The 14,560-nt window shown below is 34.9% G+C and overlaps 1 protein-coding gene across 1 annotated transcript in view; it reads right to left on the reverse strand.

The window, feature by feature from the left end:
- Positions 1–3,451: 3,451 nt before the first annotated feature.
- LOC107678936 (E3 ubiquitin-protein ligase RFWD2-like) overlaps positions 3,452–14,560 on the reverse strand; it is a 15,304-nt gene continuing 4,195 nt past the window's right edge. The window contains exons 9-21 of the mRNA XM_016474337.1: positions 12,477–12,565; positions 12,251–12,308; positions 12,025–12,139; positions 11,770–11,905; positions 10,171–10,314; positions 9,959–10,067; positions 9,463–9,544; positions 9,244–9,360; positions 9,038–9,155; positions 8,550–8,674; positions 8,162–8,322; positions 4,841–4,885; positions 3,452–4,652 (exon numbers count right to left, since the gene is read on the reverse strand). Coding sequence (XP_016329823.1) covers positions 4,635–4,652; positions 4,841–4,885; positions 8,162–8,322; positions 8,550–8,674; positions 9,038–9,155; positions 9,244–9,360; positions 9,463–9,544; positions 9,959–10,067; positions 10,171–10,314; positions 11,770–11,905; positions 12,025–12,139; positions 12,251–12,308; positions 12,477–12,565 — 1,317 coding nt within the window. The 3' untranslated portion in view covers positions 3,452–4,634. The remainder of the gene's footprint in view (positions 4,653–4,840; positions 4,886–8,161; positions 8,323–8,549; positions 8,675–9,037; positions 9,156–9,243; positions 9,361–9,462; positions 9,545–9,958; positions 10,068–10,170; positions 10,315–11,769; positions 11,906–12,024; positions 12,140–12,250; positions 12,309–12,476; positions 12,566–14,560) is intronic.

Genomic DNA, 14,560 nt, shown 5'->3' on the forward strand with positions numbered 1-14,560 from the left:
AGTACATAAAAAGTAGACTGAAAGTATACTTTCCTATTTTTTAGTTTAAAAGAAGTATACTAATAGCACACTTGAATAAACTTATTTTTCGTAAGGGTATGTCGCATTCTCATTGTATTTCTCAAAATTAGATTTTATATCTAAAATGTGACAATGCCACAAACCGCCCTTCTATCTCAATCTGAATTTATCTCAAAATATGACTTTATAATCTGACATTATATCTCACAATTTGTGTTCTGTGACTTAATGTCACTGTCACTTAATATTTCATAATCTGACTTGATGTCTTATTTAATGTCACTGTCACTTAATATTTCATAATCTGACTTGATATCTTATTTTTAAATCTTATCCTATTTTTATCTGTGTTATCTGAGATTTTAATGAAATGTATTAAATAATTTATTTTCCCTTGAACTCTAACACATTTATGAATAATAAAAAAAAAAAAATCCAAGAATGAATTAAATTCTCATTTATAAAACGAGTTTCTACTTGTGCATAGTCAGTTAGCAACTGTTAAAGCCAGAAGTCTTCTAGGCTAGGGTGTGTTTTAGACATGGGTATGTGGCACATTCATCAAAGCACATTTGCTTCAGCTGCCAAATTAGTTAGAGAGTGCCGGTACATAATAATTTTCAGGTAATACCTATTTTCAGCTGGACTCAAGTCTGGGCTCTGGGCCATTACTGAATACTAACTTTCTTTTCTCATCTTCTTTGTTTCCTCCTTTATGCTTTAGGTCATTAACCTGAAAACACAGACACTGAGAAAAAAAAATCACTCTAAAATTGTTAGTAAATTTCACATACAATGGCAAATAACACACTGAATTAAACATGACATTTTATAATGAAATATATAAATTTCATCAATTTAATAAATATATAATAATTTTTAATATATATATTTATTTTTATAGTGTACTATAAGTGAACTTTTGTAGATCTCTGGGTGACAAAAGCAGCATGATTTTTTATTTTCAAGCAGCATGATGCTGCTGCCTGTATGCCTGACAGTAGGGATGCCGTTATCAGGGTGTCAGGCTAAATTTGTTTGCGCCCCACACTGTTTTATCGCATGGCTTCTAGCAAGCTAGTTAGTTTCCTTCTAGCCACTTTGTCAGAATAGAAGAAATAGGTCATTCCTGTTATGCAGTACTTTCCGAACTATTAACTTCACTTAAAATAAATATGCTTGTAACGTAAGACAGTATTTCTATAAAATGGTATACCATACTCAAGTTATGGTTCAGGCTCCATAAACAGACGAACAAACCTAAAACTGAACAGGATGGAAATGAAGAGTTAGTCACTGCTCAGTGAGGGATTGAGAGTTTGCTTACATGAAGATATTTTTTTTCTGAACACCTTTTAATATTTGGACATTATCATGCTGATATCTGTCTAATTTGTATCAGACAGGATAGAATGTTTCAAAGTGAGACAAACAAACCATGACAAACCATCACAGGATTTAGAACATATTACTAATACTTCCTCATGTTTGTGCTGTTGCTTTCCCTCTAAAATGACCTCATTTCCAACTTTTTTCTTATAAGAATCTTATAAAATCCTTAGAGGATGGAAAGTGATATTGGGGACATACGGTGGGTATAGAAAAAATAGCCACCCTTTAAAATAATCATATTTTGTTGCTTTGCAGCCTGACATAAAGACAGACACAGTTTTTGTGTTATCCAGCTGTATTTACACAGTGCAACTTACAACATCCAAGTGAAAGATATAACACCAACATGTCAGAAAGAAAAAAATAATAATAAAAAAACAAAATCACTGAGTTGTAAAAAGGATCACCCCCTTGTGTCAGTATTTTGTTGAACCACCTTTTGCTTTAATAACAGCCTTTAGTCTGTTGGGATTTGTCTCTGTCTCTACTAACTTTTCACATCTACACTTTGCAATATTTGCCCACTATTCTTTGCAGAACTGTTCAAGTTCAGTTAAATTTGATGGTGACCATTTGTGGACTGCAGTCTTCAAGTCATTCCACAGACTTTCAGTGGTGTTTAAGTCTGGACTTTTTCTTCTTTAACCACTGTGTGGTCAGTTTTGCAGTGTGCTTTGGGTCATTGACATGTTGGAAGGTAAACCTTCTTCCCATTGACAACTTTCTGGCAGAGGGCAGCAGATTTTCCAAGAATTTGACAGTATTTTGCCCCATTCATTTTTCCTTCTATCCTGACAAGTGCTCCAGTCCCTGCTGCAGAGAAACACCCCATAACAGGATATCACCACCTCCATGCTCTATTGTAGGATTGCCGTTATTTGGATGGTGAGCTGTATTGGATTTCCACCAGACATATCGTTTGGTGTGGAGGTGAAATAATTAAATGTTAGTCTCATCTGCCTCAGAATCTTTGCTGTAGGCCTCTTTTGGTAGCCTCTCTGACCAGTTTCCTCCTCGCTCTTTCATCTGGTTAGGAATGTCGTCCTGATCCAGGGAGCGTCTGTGTTGTATTACATACCTTCCACTTCTTAATAATAGACTTCACTGTGCTTCTAGACCAGGGCTGTCCAAACTCGGTCCTGGAGGGCCGGTGTCCTGCAGAGTTTAGCTCCAATTTGCCTCAACACACCTGACTGGAAGTGTCTATGCCTAGTAAGAGCTTGATTAGCTGCTTCAGGTGTATTTAATTAGGGTTGGAGCTAAACTCTGCAGGACACCGGCCCTCCAGGACTGAGTTTGGACAGCTCTGTTCTAGACATTGATAAAGCCTTTGAATTTTTTTTGTATCTATCTCCTGACTTGTGCCTGTCCACAACTTTATTCCGGAGATCTTTTGACAAGTGTCTTGCCACCCGTAGCTGATTGTTTGCTTTAGCTGCACTACCAAGGACTGAAATGCTCCAGGAAAGAAAGTAAAACCTGGAATATTTATTGAGACATTTTGCTTTGAGAAAGAAAAAATAATAAAGTAAATTCTGGAATATTTCTTATAAATAATCAATTGTTAATAAATGGCCAAAAAAAAATATGCTTGTTGTAATTGCACTATTGCAACGAAAGAAAAACAAATATGATTTCCATCTTTACAAATTTTTGAGTTTCATACTTTATTCAATATTTTAGGACATGAAAGGGATGTAAAATGTACTGAATATGCAACCCAAAATTATAATAACTTAAAATGCAGAGATCTTCTAATATTGTCACTGTTAAAATTATATAGTCAGGACACTATTGTAAAACATGAGACAGTGGGGCATTAAAAGCAGTAAAATTAACCTGATAAAAAAACTTTTGTATTGAACCTTCTTGTATTACACTAAATACATTCTGATGCACAGAACGTAGAATGAGATAAAATGTGAAAAAAGAAAAAAATATTTTAATCATTTACACCAATATACACTAAAGAGAAAGACATTTTTTAAAATCCATTTCAGTCAGAAAGATGAACACAGTATATACCCAAAGGAAAAAAACAATCATTTATTCATTCAAATTAATGTGTTAAAAGGAGTAAATAAACAGAACTACTGTGATGCAACAGAGGACTTACGAATAAAGCTTGAAACCTAAAGCCTACTATGGGCCAAATGTTCACACAATTTCTATAAATTATTCAAATAAATAACACTTGTACAAGAACTCAAAGAGGAAAGAGCAGCAATGTTACAGGTGATGTTAAATAATCCCAATGAAGTATACATAGTGTCATTAAACCTTTGATGAGTTATAATTTAGTCCGTTTTTAAAAATGTGTGACCACATAAAAGAGCCCTGGACTTTATAGTGAACTGTCAATGCCTGCAAATTCAACCTAAAAGCACTTCTGTCAGGAATAACTGAAAGTCACTGAATCGCTGAAAATATCAGATCTTGGAAAAACTGAGAAGAATCTCATGCAAAGGTTGTCTGATGAGTATAGGACTTCATGGGATTTACAATTAAATCATTTCAAAATGTGGTAAATACCAAATTAAGCGTACATCTTGTATACTTAAAAATACCCCTGATATAAGCATGTCCACTTAACCAACAGAAAAGCTAAAAAGGTCCTGTAATTTAATTTGGAGAGACCATCAGAATATGCCAAAGCTTACACATATCTTACGGATAAACAGACACAGTGTATCAAAAAACAAAATGAACAAGTAAATGGATACAACTGGCTAAAAGAAATCAAAGACAGCTAATTTATAGAACTAAAAGTATTTAATTGTGTTATGGTCTTGTGCTTTGGCCTTAAATGTCTCGTAGCTCTTGTTCTGGCTCGAATTATCTCTAGTAAAGGTTTAAAACAAATTTCGTTTGAGCATTTTGTCTTCCCCTCCACGTTTAAAGATGTTCAGTTATTCACCAATAACTTATTAATTCCTTTATTGAACAACTTTATTCAAAAAGAGGCATTCGCGCCCATCTCCCTGTCTGCACAAACAGGTCCTCATCTCAACATTTCACATACAGCGATAGTATGACGATGCAGAATGATCGAGTCTTTTACAAATATAATGCTGATAAAAACCAGTTCTGCTGGTTGTCTCCTTGGAAATGTTTGCTTCAGTTCCGCCTAGCTTCAGCACTCTTCCATCAACCAACCAATCAGTGAAGCAACAGCAGTGAAGCAACTTTAGTAGGTTCTGATGACAGATACGAGTAGACCTTCAGACCAGTTCAAGTACCTTTAGAAATGAGAAAGAAAAGCTTTTGTAGTGCGATTCAATTTTGGGTTTTGAGAAATGAAATATTGAACAGCTGAGTGAATGTGACTACAGGGGGACAGATCCTCCTGCTTTTAGTAATAAAAAAAGCTCTCTGTAATAAACATTGACCTTTGTGTGGCTATTTATTGTTTTACAGCCCAACTCACCTTGATTGTTCCTTGACTGTTGGCTGCAATCAACACATTTGACTCCTGAGAATCAAAACAGAGAAATGAGGGCATTTCAGAGCACTGATAGAATGTCCAATACAATATTTAGTTTGACAGTCTATTCGGCTGTCTGGGATGTTTGGCCTAAACCTCCCAGGTCATTGCAGACTCAAAAACAGTAATGCGTTTCATTACTGTTATACCTTCACAAAAAGGCCTTGACATTTTATTTCTACGTAATTTATGTAAGGATGAGAAAGACAATTAATTAAGACCAAGACACTAAGCAGAAATCCAGCCTGGTCAGCACATTGGTTTTGCACACAATTATTGTCAATTTTTTTCTCTGAAAATGTCAAGTATAAAAGGTACATAATACACAAGGGATCTGGAAGCAGAGGTAATGTTTATGTTGGGGTCTCAGCTAATAAAGCAGGCAAAACATGAATCCACGTGTTTCATTTTCTAATATTTCTGAGATGATTAGGGGCAAAAAGTAATGATCACAATTACTTTTATTAAATATTAACTCTTTGGGGAACCATAATTATTGTGCATTTTCAATTCTAACACCATACTGCATTTTAAATAAGAATGTTTTAAGTGAAAATAGAAATATGAACTAAAAGTATAAAATAATTGTTATTACGTAACTGAAATAAAGCTTAAAGGGATAGTTCACCCAAAAATGAAAATTACCCCATGATTTACTCACCTTCAAGCCATCCTAGGTGTATATGAGATTCTTCTTTCAGATGAATACAATTGGAGTTATATTAAATAATGTCCAGGCTAATCAATGCTTTATAATGGGAGTGGATGGTAGCCCAAAATTTGAAGTCCAAAAAACTGCACACAGTTCCGGGGGGTTAATAAAGGCTTTCTGAAGCGAAGCAATGCGTTTGTGTAAGAAAAATATCCATATTTACAACTTCATAAACCTTAATCTCTAGCTTCCGCTAACTGTCCTATGAGAGAGTGGCGTCCAGCGGATGACGTAGCACGTAGGCAAACGCGGTGACGAACGTGGAAGTGACGAATGTGGAAGTGCAGAGGAGAGAGCAAAACAAAACACCGGTCACGAATTAGTAGTACAAAACGAGGATTTATAAAGAAAAATGTCTGAGGATTTCAAAATAAGCCAAGAGAACACTGGTTTTCCTTTGCTGTAAACAAAACTTTTTTCTCGTGAGACTAGCATATTTTCACCGGAGCTTACGCTACACCTACGTCCTACGCCATCCACTGGACACCACTCTCATGAATGCGCTTATGACAGTCAGTAGCCCCTCACTGTGGAACACAAGATCCAGAGGGCGTGGTTGGATCCACATCTACGGGTGGAGATTGGTAGGTTTAGGAGTGGAGATGGGTGGGTTTAGGGATTAGGGGGTGGAGACGGGTAGGTTTAGGTATATGTAAGGTGGGAGGAGTTGGATCTGCATCCAACCACGCCCCCTGGACTTATGTTCTGCAGTGAGGACCATCTCACGACAGTTAGCAGAAGCAAGAGATTAAGGTTTATAAAGTTGTAAATATGGATATTTTTCTTACACAAACGCATCGCTTCACTTCAGAAAGCCTTTATTAACCCCCCGGAGCCGTGTGGACTTCTTTTATAATGGATGGGTGCAATTTTTTGGACTTGGGCTACCATCCACTCCCATTATAAGGCATGGATTAGCCTGGACATTATTTAATATAACTCTGATTGTATTTGTCTGAAAGAAGAATGTCATATACACCTAGGATGGCTTGAGGGTGAGTAAATCATGGGGTAATTTTCATTTTTGGGTGAACTATCCCTTTAAATAATAGCAGTTTAAAACTTAAATTAGAAATGTTGTCTTGGCAACCAACAGAAGCAGTTTAAGTTGAAGTACTAAAATTGCTAAAACCAAAAATGAAAAATCTAAATAGAAATATTTTAAAACAAAAACTAATACAAATTACAAAAGTCCATAAAAACTTAAACTAAAACAAAAATGAACATTGAAAATCTTAATGAATACTGTAATACTTTATAATAATACTGAAATAACACTGGAACGCATAGTGTTTTGGTTTTACTTAAAGGGTTAGTTCACCCAAAAATGAAAATTCTGTGATTACTTACCCTCATGTCGTTCCAAACCCATAAACAAGAAGAAATTGTTGAATAAAGTTATTTTTGTTTTCTTTGCACACAAAAAGTATTCTCGTAGCTTCATAAAATTACGGTTGAACCACTGATGTCACATGGGCTATTTTAACGATGTTCTACATTTCTGGGCTTTGAATGTGCCAGTTGGGTTGCCAACTATGCAGGGTCAGAAAGCTATTGGATTTCATCAAAAATATCTTAATTTGTGTACAGAAGATGAACAAAGGTCTTACGAGTTATTAATGACAGAATTTTCATTTTTGAGTGAACCAACCCTTTAATTTTAGCATTCACATAATGGGAAATATTTTGGCCCATTACGGACACGTCTTACAAAGTTAAGTGGGACAAAAAAAAATAAAAAAATTGCCCCCACTTACACAAAGAGGAATATATGGAGAAACTAAATAAATAAACTATTAAAAATACACAGAAACGGCAGAAACTGAAAGGTCATCCATTATGCAAAATGAAGGCTCACAGTCTGCTTACTCGAGTAAGATTTTAGGATAGAAATATATTACTGCCACATAATAACAACATTCTCATATTCTATGATAATAATAATAAAAAATCTATTACTATAATATATCATTCAGTTTGACTGTGTTCTGGTCAAACTGTTTCAAAAACTAAAGCACCCTAAAAAGAAATTCTTAAAAGTTTAGTAAATATTTTAATATTTAAAATACTGTAATTCATATTGTGCTCTGGTTAAATTCTTACGAATCCTTACAAATTTTTTAAACAATGAACATGAACAAAACAGTTAAATAAAATTACAAAATGTCAGGATTGTGACAGCCCTGTTCGGATCCTCCTTTTAAAGAGGAAAGCAAAAATCAGCTTGGTTAATAAACACAGCACTGTGCACAGCAAATTAGCCACGGGAGGAAAGATGACTTTATAGCAATGCCTTTTCCTGCAAACCACACTATTTTAGACAGTGAAGCAGAGGGGTGTGGGTTTAATAAGCATGCATTTCTGAAAGCGGATGCACACCAACCTTCTCCCAACCCACTGTCCTTTGCTTCCCTGCCATTACTTGTCGTTAATGTACCAAGGAGTTCAGTTCGACTGTCCCCATGTGCCCCCATGGCCCTTCTTGTCCTACTGCTGGTTTTAGAAGAGTGATTTATCATGTCAAATGTGAGTGAGATAAAACTGAATCATACCCCATCAGGTAGAGCTCGCCAGCACACTGCACTGACAAACTCATTGGTGTCATCCTCTTTCTTGTCCTTGTCCAGGACACTCTTCACAGTGTCAAACTTGAAAGTTAATAGCGTCTTGGAGAGCCCCTTGTAGTACAAGTACAGCGAGTTGTTTTCACTTCCTGTGGGGTATAAAGGGAGAGCGTTATTGAGGAGTTTTAGTATATATGTTTTAACCAGATAAACATTTATTACAATGCAAAAGTTCGTTTTATTTCCCTTTTTACTTAATAATAAACCCTTCATTGATTTAAATGAGGAAGTTTAATCAAACAGCATTATTACCAGACTGAAATAGTTTTTGTGCCAAAAGCAAACCTTTTAACCAATTTTGCGTAGTGCCACTCACCACATGCTACATAGTCTCCATTAGATGCCAAACCCACAAAGTTCTTCTCGTTGATGTGGCCTTTAAAGGAGCGCAAACAATGTGGCTTGTTCACATTCCAGAGTTTCAGCTGGCTGTCTGTTGATCTGGAAGGGATGTTACAATTGAACTCAGATGTTTGGTTTTCAACTTGAGTTGTTCAGATTTCTAATGGTGCAGTTCTATTTGAATAGGGATGCAAATTTAAGGAAGTTCAAGGATGATATGATAACCAATTTTTTTGTAACACAGTATGCTTATACCGTTCCAATAGCTGATGTTTTGTTTAGGTTAAGTAACGTGATACTGCAATACAGCATTAAAAATGGTACCATAAGAAACTGTTTTATCCCTATTAAACAAATGATTACACATTAACTTCTTTCCACTGACTTTTACACTCGAGACATAATAAGACATTTTCCATTGATACAGGATAAAAAGCACAAGAAATTTCAGTGTATACATACGCAGACACAATCTCTTCTCCGTTAACAAATTTGGCATATGACACTGCTTTCCTGTGCCCTTTGAAAACCATGATGGGCTGCTTAGTGTTTCTCAGGTCATAGTAGTGCACACAGTGGTCTGGAAAAGATTTAGAATGAATTGAAAAGTTTTACGATTTTAGCGGGAAGTAAAACTTTTAATAGATCGATTCAAATAAATTATGCACCTGCACAACCAAAGGCGAGGTGATATCGAGAGGATGGACTGAACTTGACACAGCATACATTGGCCTTCGCTTCAATGCTGGCTACTGAATTGTCCAGGTTGGTGGACCACAACTTGACTGGGGAAAAATAGAATTCATTCTTAAGTATTTATAGAAGAATATCTCTGTAAGAATCTAAAATCAAATAACTTGATCGGAACATTTCAGTTGCAGAAATACCTTTTGCGTCATCCGATCCTGATGCCAACAGCTTGGGATCCATAAGGTTGAAATCAACACTCCAACACCGCTTTTCATGCTCCTGTGGAAATGAGTTTTGCAAGTCAGAATCCAACTTAGATTAAGTCTAAAGGAACTGCAATGTATACACAAACGTACATATTGAATTCAAACTTAACCCAAGTCTGTTTTTCAAATATTTAATTTAGTAAATTAAACTTTAGATTTTTTGTACACAATGTACAGCATTTTCTACAAACAAGTTAATACTTTTATTGAGCAAGAACGCATTAAATTGATTAAAAGTGACAGTAAAAACACTTATAATGTTACAAAATATATCTTTTTTTTGTATTTTAAATATTATAACAAAAGATACCAAGTGGATCGGTAGTAGTTTGTGAGTTAAGAAGGAACATTTTAAAAACTGCTCTCCTACTGAAAGGGGTATAAGAGTATTGAATGTCATTTGGCACTGTCTGACACAGAAGGTTACCTGGTAGACCTTTGACCTCTGTCCCGTGAACCCATCCCAAAGAATGACAGTCCCCTCATAGTCGCTGCTCGCTAACAGATTTTTGTGGTAGCTACTCCAGCTGATACAGCTGGAAAAAGACAAGACAGAAGAAAATGTGACATTCTATTGTACTGCTGCAAAATCCACCAAGAACATTCAGGCCAACCCCTGATTTCCGACACTCTTTATACCTAATTTTAGAGTTGCATGTCATCTCGTTGACAGGATAATGAATGTCCACAGCATCCTGGATCACAGTGCCGTACTCAAACACTTTAATTTTCTTAGTGACACCAGCAATGGCAAAGTAATCACAGTCGCGGTCAAACTCAATGCTGCAAAAGAGGGGAAAGAGAGGAGACAGAACAAGTGTTAGCACAGTGAGTACTCCTGAGTGTGCATGCTCATTATCTGCTCTACTTCCACTCAAACACAGACACTGAAAGAGACAAGAGCTGTAATGCATCCAAACAGCCTCTCAGAGGCTTAGGTGATCAGATATAAGTATGTCTGAAAAATGATGGTGTGATGAAATAAGCACTTTTTTTATACTAGCCGAGCGAGGTTCTTTGGCTGGTTGAGGATTGGTGTAATATATCTGAACATTACATAAAACATCGAAATAATGGTTGGTTTTTGAGCCAATGATTATATTCGTAAACCCAATAATAGGCTTGGGAATTGAGAACTGAACCAAATGATTTTCATGGCGTTTGGATTCGTTAACTGTCTGCCATTTTTCACTGATGCGGAAGAAACACCATTCTAAAACATTCAGATCATGTTTCCTGCACTGTTGAATCTATAAAAAAAATGGTTTAAACCTAGCTGAGCTTACAGTCCGAACCTAATGTGATAAAAGAAAAAGACTAAGCATCCAATAAAATATACTCTACTGTTCAAAATTGAGGATTTTTTTATGTTTTTGAAAAGTCTCTTCTGCTCACCAAGGCTGCATTTATTTGATCAAAAATACAGTAAAAACAGTAGTACTGTGAAATATTATTTCTGTTTGAACATATGTTAAAATGTGTTTTTTTTTTCCTGTAATGGCAAAGCTGAAATTTCAGTCATTACTCCAGTCTTCCGTATCACATGATCTTTTAGAAATAATTTAAAATATGCTGAAATCCTGAATAAGATGAAATCAGTGCTGCTTAATATTTTTTTGGAAACATTTTTTCAGGATTCTTTGATGAATAGAAAGTTAAAAACAGCATTTATTTTAAATATAAATCTTTAATAACTTTATAAATGTCTTTACTGTCATTTTTGATCAAATAGGAATATAATGCACCCTTGCTAAAGTATTAATTTCTTTCAACCAAAATAAATAAAATAAAATATCTTACACACCCCAAAGTTTTGATCACTACTATAATAAAAAAGGCATCTTGTCATCAAACCCCCGCAACAAGCATACAGCTAGACCTGTAGATACATTTCTGAAAATATTACTGTTAATGTCTTATGATTTACTCAAGTTTTATCAGAATGAATCTGTGTAATTACTGACTTATTAACGAGAATGCACAGTTAAAGATACACATTCGGACATTTTGTTGTAACTGATGATACTTTATGGAACAGGGATGAGAATCATGAGCAATTATATATATTATAAGCTGGCCACAATTCCAGCTTTTTTAAAATAGATGGTACTCAAAATTAGCACAGTCAATATCTGTGATGTTATTCAGTACTACAATACTACCCTCTGCTGGTTACTTCAAGAATGGAACTGAACAAAGACTAAAGTGTGGTCTGAACTTCAATTTTTGCAACCTTACCTGGACACAATACTGGAGCCATTATAGAGGTCACTAGCATAAGATAGGGTGGCCAGAGGCCTCACAGAGTTGTAACGTGTAAATTTTGATAGACACTCCATGAAATCATCCAGTTGGTTAACAGTCCTGCTGTCATCTATTAACAAGAAAAGCAACTGTGTTGAATATAACAGATTTTTAAAGACTTGTATAAACAAATATACTAATACTTTTTATGAATAGATACACAATATATATTGCTTTGAATCAACCAACCCGTTATCCGAGACATCCTATTGGAGAAATAACACTGTTCCAGATCCTCAAAGTGTGCCGTCAATCTCTTTCGTCGTGACGCCAGAGTGCTGTTGTACCAAGTTTGTCTTTTACTCTAAAAGTAAAAACAACAATAAACAGTGAATATCAGCATTACTCAAATGGATATAAACCAGCCATAACAGCAAAGAAAACAATTCACGAAAAAATAAAAATAATAATTTACCTGTGAGCTTCCACCAAAAGGGTGTTGCATGTATTCTGTGGGGTCTATTATGCTACTGCTGGAGACAGAAACAAGATATTATTTATTAAATGGAAAGAATATAGCATAATTGTCAATAATTAGATTGTCATCACATGTATATGATTTTAGACTTTTTCTCTTCTTCTTTTTTTGCCATTAATTTATTTATGTGAAATATTGCATATACCTGCATAGTTGATCTTACCTGGGTGCAGGAGAAGGAGCTTCAAACTGGGGTACAGTACTGTCTAAATTGGGGTCCATTTCACTCACTGTGTACATACCACTCATTTCCTAAAATAAAATAAAAATCATATGTGTCAGATGTACACTACTTTTCAAAAGTCTGAGGTAGGGCTGGACGATATGGCCAAAATTTATATCACGATATATTTCTTAATTTCGGTCGATACGATATAATTCCGATATCGATATGAACATTTAAAAAAAGTCACAATGGATGTCTGTACCTACAAACGTCTGAAAAATGTATTTGCCAAGTATATAATACCTCCTCCTATAAAACTATGTAATATTTTAGAAATAAAAACGGTACAAATAAATGAATGTTCACTTTTTATTTGTATTTAGCCTTCACAAACAAGAAATGTGAAATAAACAAACTATCAAATAAATAAAACTCTCAGACTCACCTTATTAACAATAATATATTTTCATTTAAACTATAACAGGCTGATTATTCTTATAGATTGAAACAACCAACAAACTGCTTCAGCCTGGATAAAGAAGTGAGCAAATAAAAATAAAATAAAATAAAAAAAGTGAGCAACAACAAAAACATATTGCTCTGGCAGGAACATTGTTGAATGTTGATAACACCCTATGACAGGCTCTAGAGGTTTCTGGCAAGAAATACAAGCTGGTCTACATTATCTGGCTTCAGGGATGCCCTTTTACATGTGACAATGTTGCCACCTGTACTAAAAACCCTCTCAGAGGGGGAGCTTGTGGCCTGAATGCACAAGTAATGTTGTGCCAGTTGGCTTACACTGGGGAAGTTCTTTTGATAGAGCTTTCTCCCTACTTGTGGAAGCTCGTTCAGTCACATCTGTATTACGGTCGGGGGTACTCATCTTGTAGCTAAAACTTGCCGCGCCAGAGCTTAACCAACTACTGCTGAGCGCTGGCTGTGTGTCTGTGATGTACGTCATCACGCAAGTACCTAATTCTGTTCTGCTCTTTCTGACGGCTGCGCCTTGAACGTCATTCAGTGACAAATGCTAATGTATATCGAAATATCGGAAATGGGTTTAAAAATCATATCACCGTTATTGAAAAAAATTCTATCGCGATATATATTGATATCGAATTATTGTCCAGCCCTAGTCTGAGGTCAGTAACACTTTTATTTAGCAAAAACATTAAATTGATTGAAATCGACATTAAAGAAATGTATAACATTATACAAACGTTATAAAACATTATAAAACTAAATAAAATAAAAGAAACTACAAATAATAAGCAGCAGCACAACGGTTTTCAAGAGTGATAATTGTATTTTTTTTTGAGCACCAAAAGAGCATATTAGAATAATTTCTGAAGGATCATGTGACACTGATACCTGGAGTAATGGCTTTGCCATCACAGGAATAAATTAAATTTTAAAATACAAATAGAAAACAGTAACTTTAAACTGTAATAATATTTTATAATATTCCTGTTTTTACTGTACTTTTCATCAAATAAACACAGCCTTAGTGAGCATGAGACGTCTTTTAAAAACATTTTTAAAAATCTCACCAGCCCCAAACTTTTGAATGCTAATGTAAAACTGTATTTGTGACCCTGGACCACAAAACCAGTCACAAGGGTGAAATTTTTGAAATTGAGATTTATACAGCATCTGAAAGCTGAATAAATAAGCTTTCCATTGATGTATGGTTTGTTAGGATAGGTCAGTATTTGGTCAAGATACAACTATTTGAAACTCTGAAATCTGAGGGTGCAAAAAAATCTAAATACTGAGAAATTCGCCTTTAAAGTTGTCCAAATGAAGTTCTTAGTAATGCATATTACTAATCAAAAATTAAGTTTTGATATATTTACGGTAGAAAATTTACAAAATATCTTCATGGAACATGATCTTTACTTAATATCCTAATGATTTTTGGCATGAAAGAAAAATCGATAATTTTGACCCATACAATGTTTTTTTGGCTATTGCTAAAAATATTCTCAAGCGACTTAAGACTGTTTTTGTGGTCCAGCGTCACATATATACATATACATATACATATACATATACATATATATATATATATATAAACA

Source organism: Sinocyclocheilus anshuiensis, unplaced genomic scaffold, assembly GCF_001515605.1.
Source record: "Sinocyclocheilus anshuiensis isolate Anshui unplaced genomic scaffold, SAMN03320099.WGS_v1.1 scaffold1576, whole genome shotgun sequence".
NCBI classification, from domain to species: Eukaryota; Metazoa; Chordata; class Actinopteri; order Cypriniformes; family Cyprinidae; genus Sinocyclocheilus; species Sinocyclocheilus anshuiensis.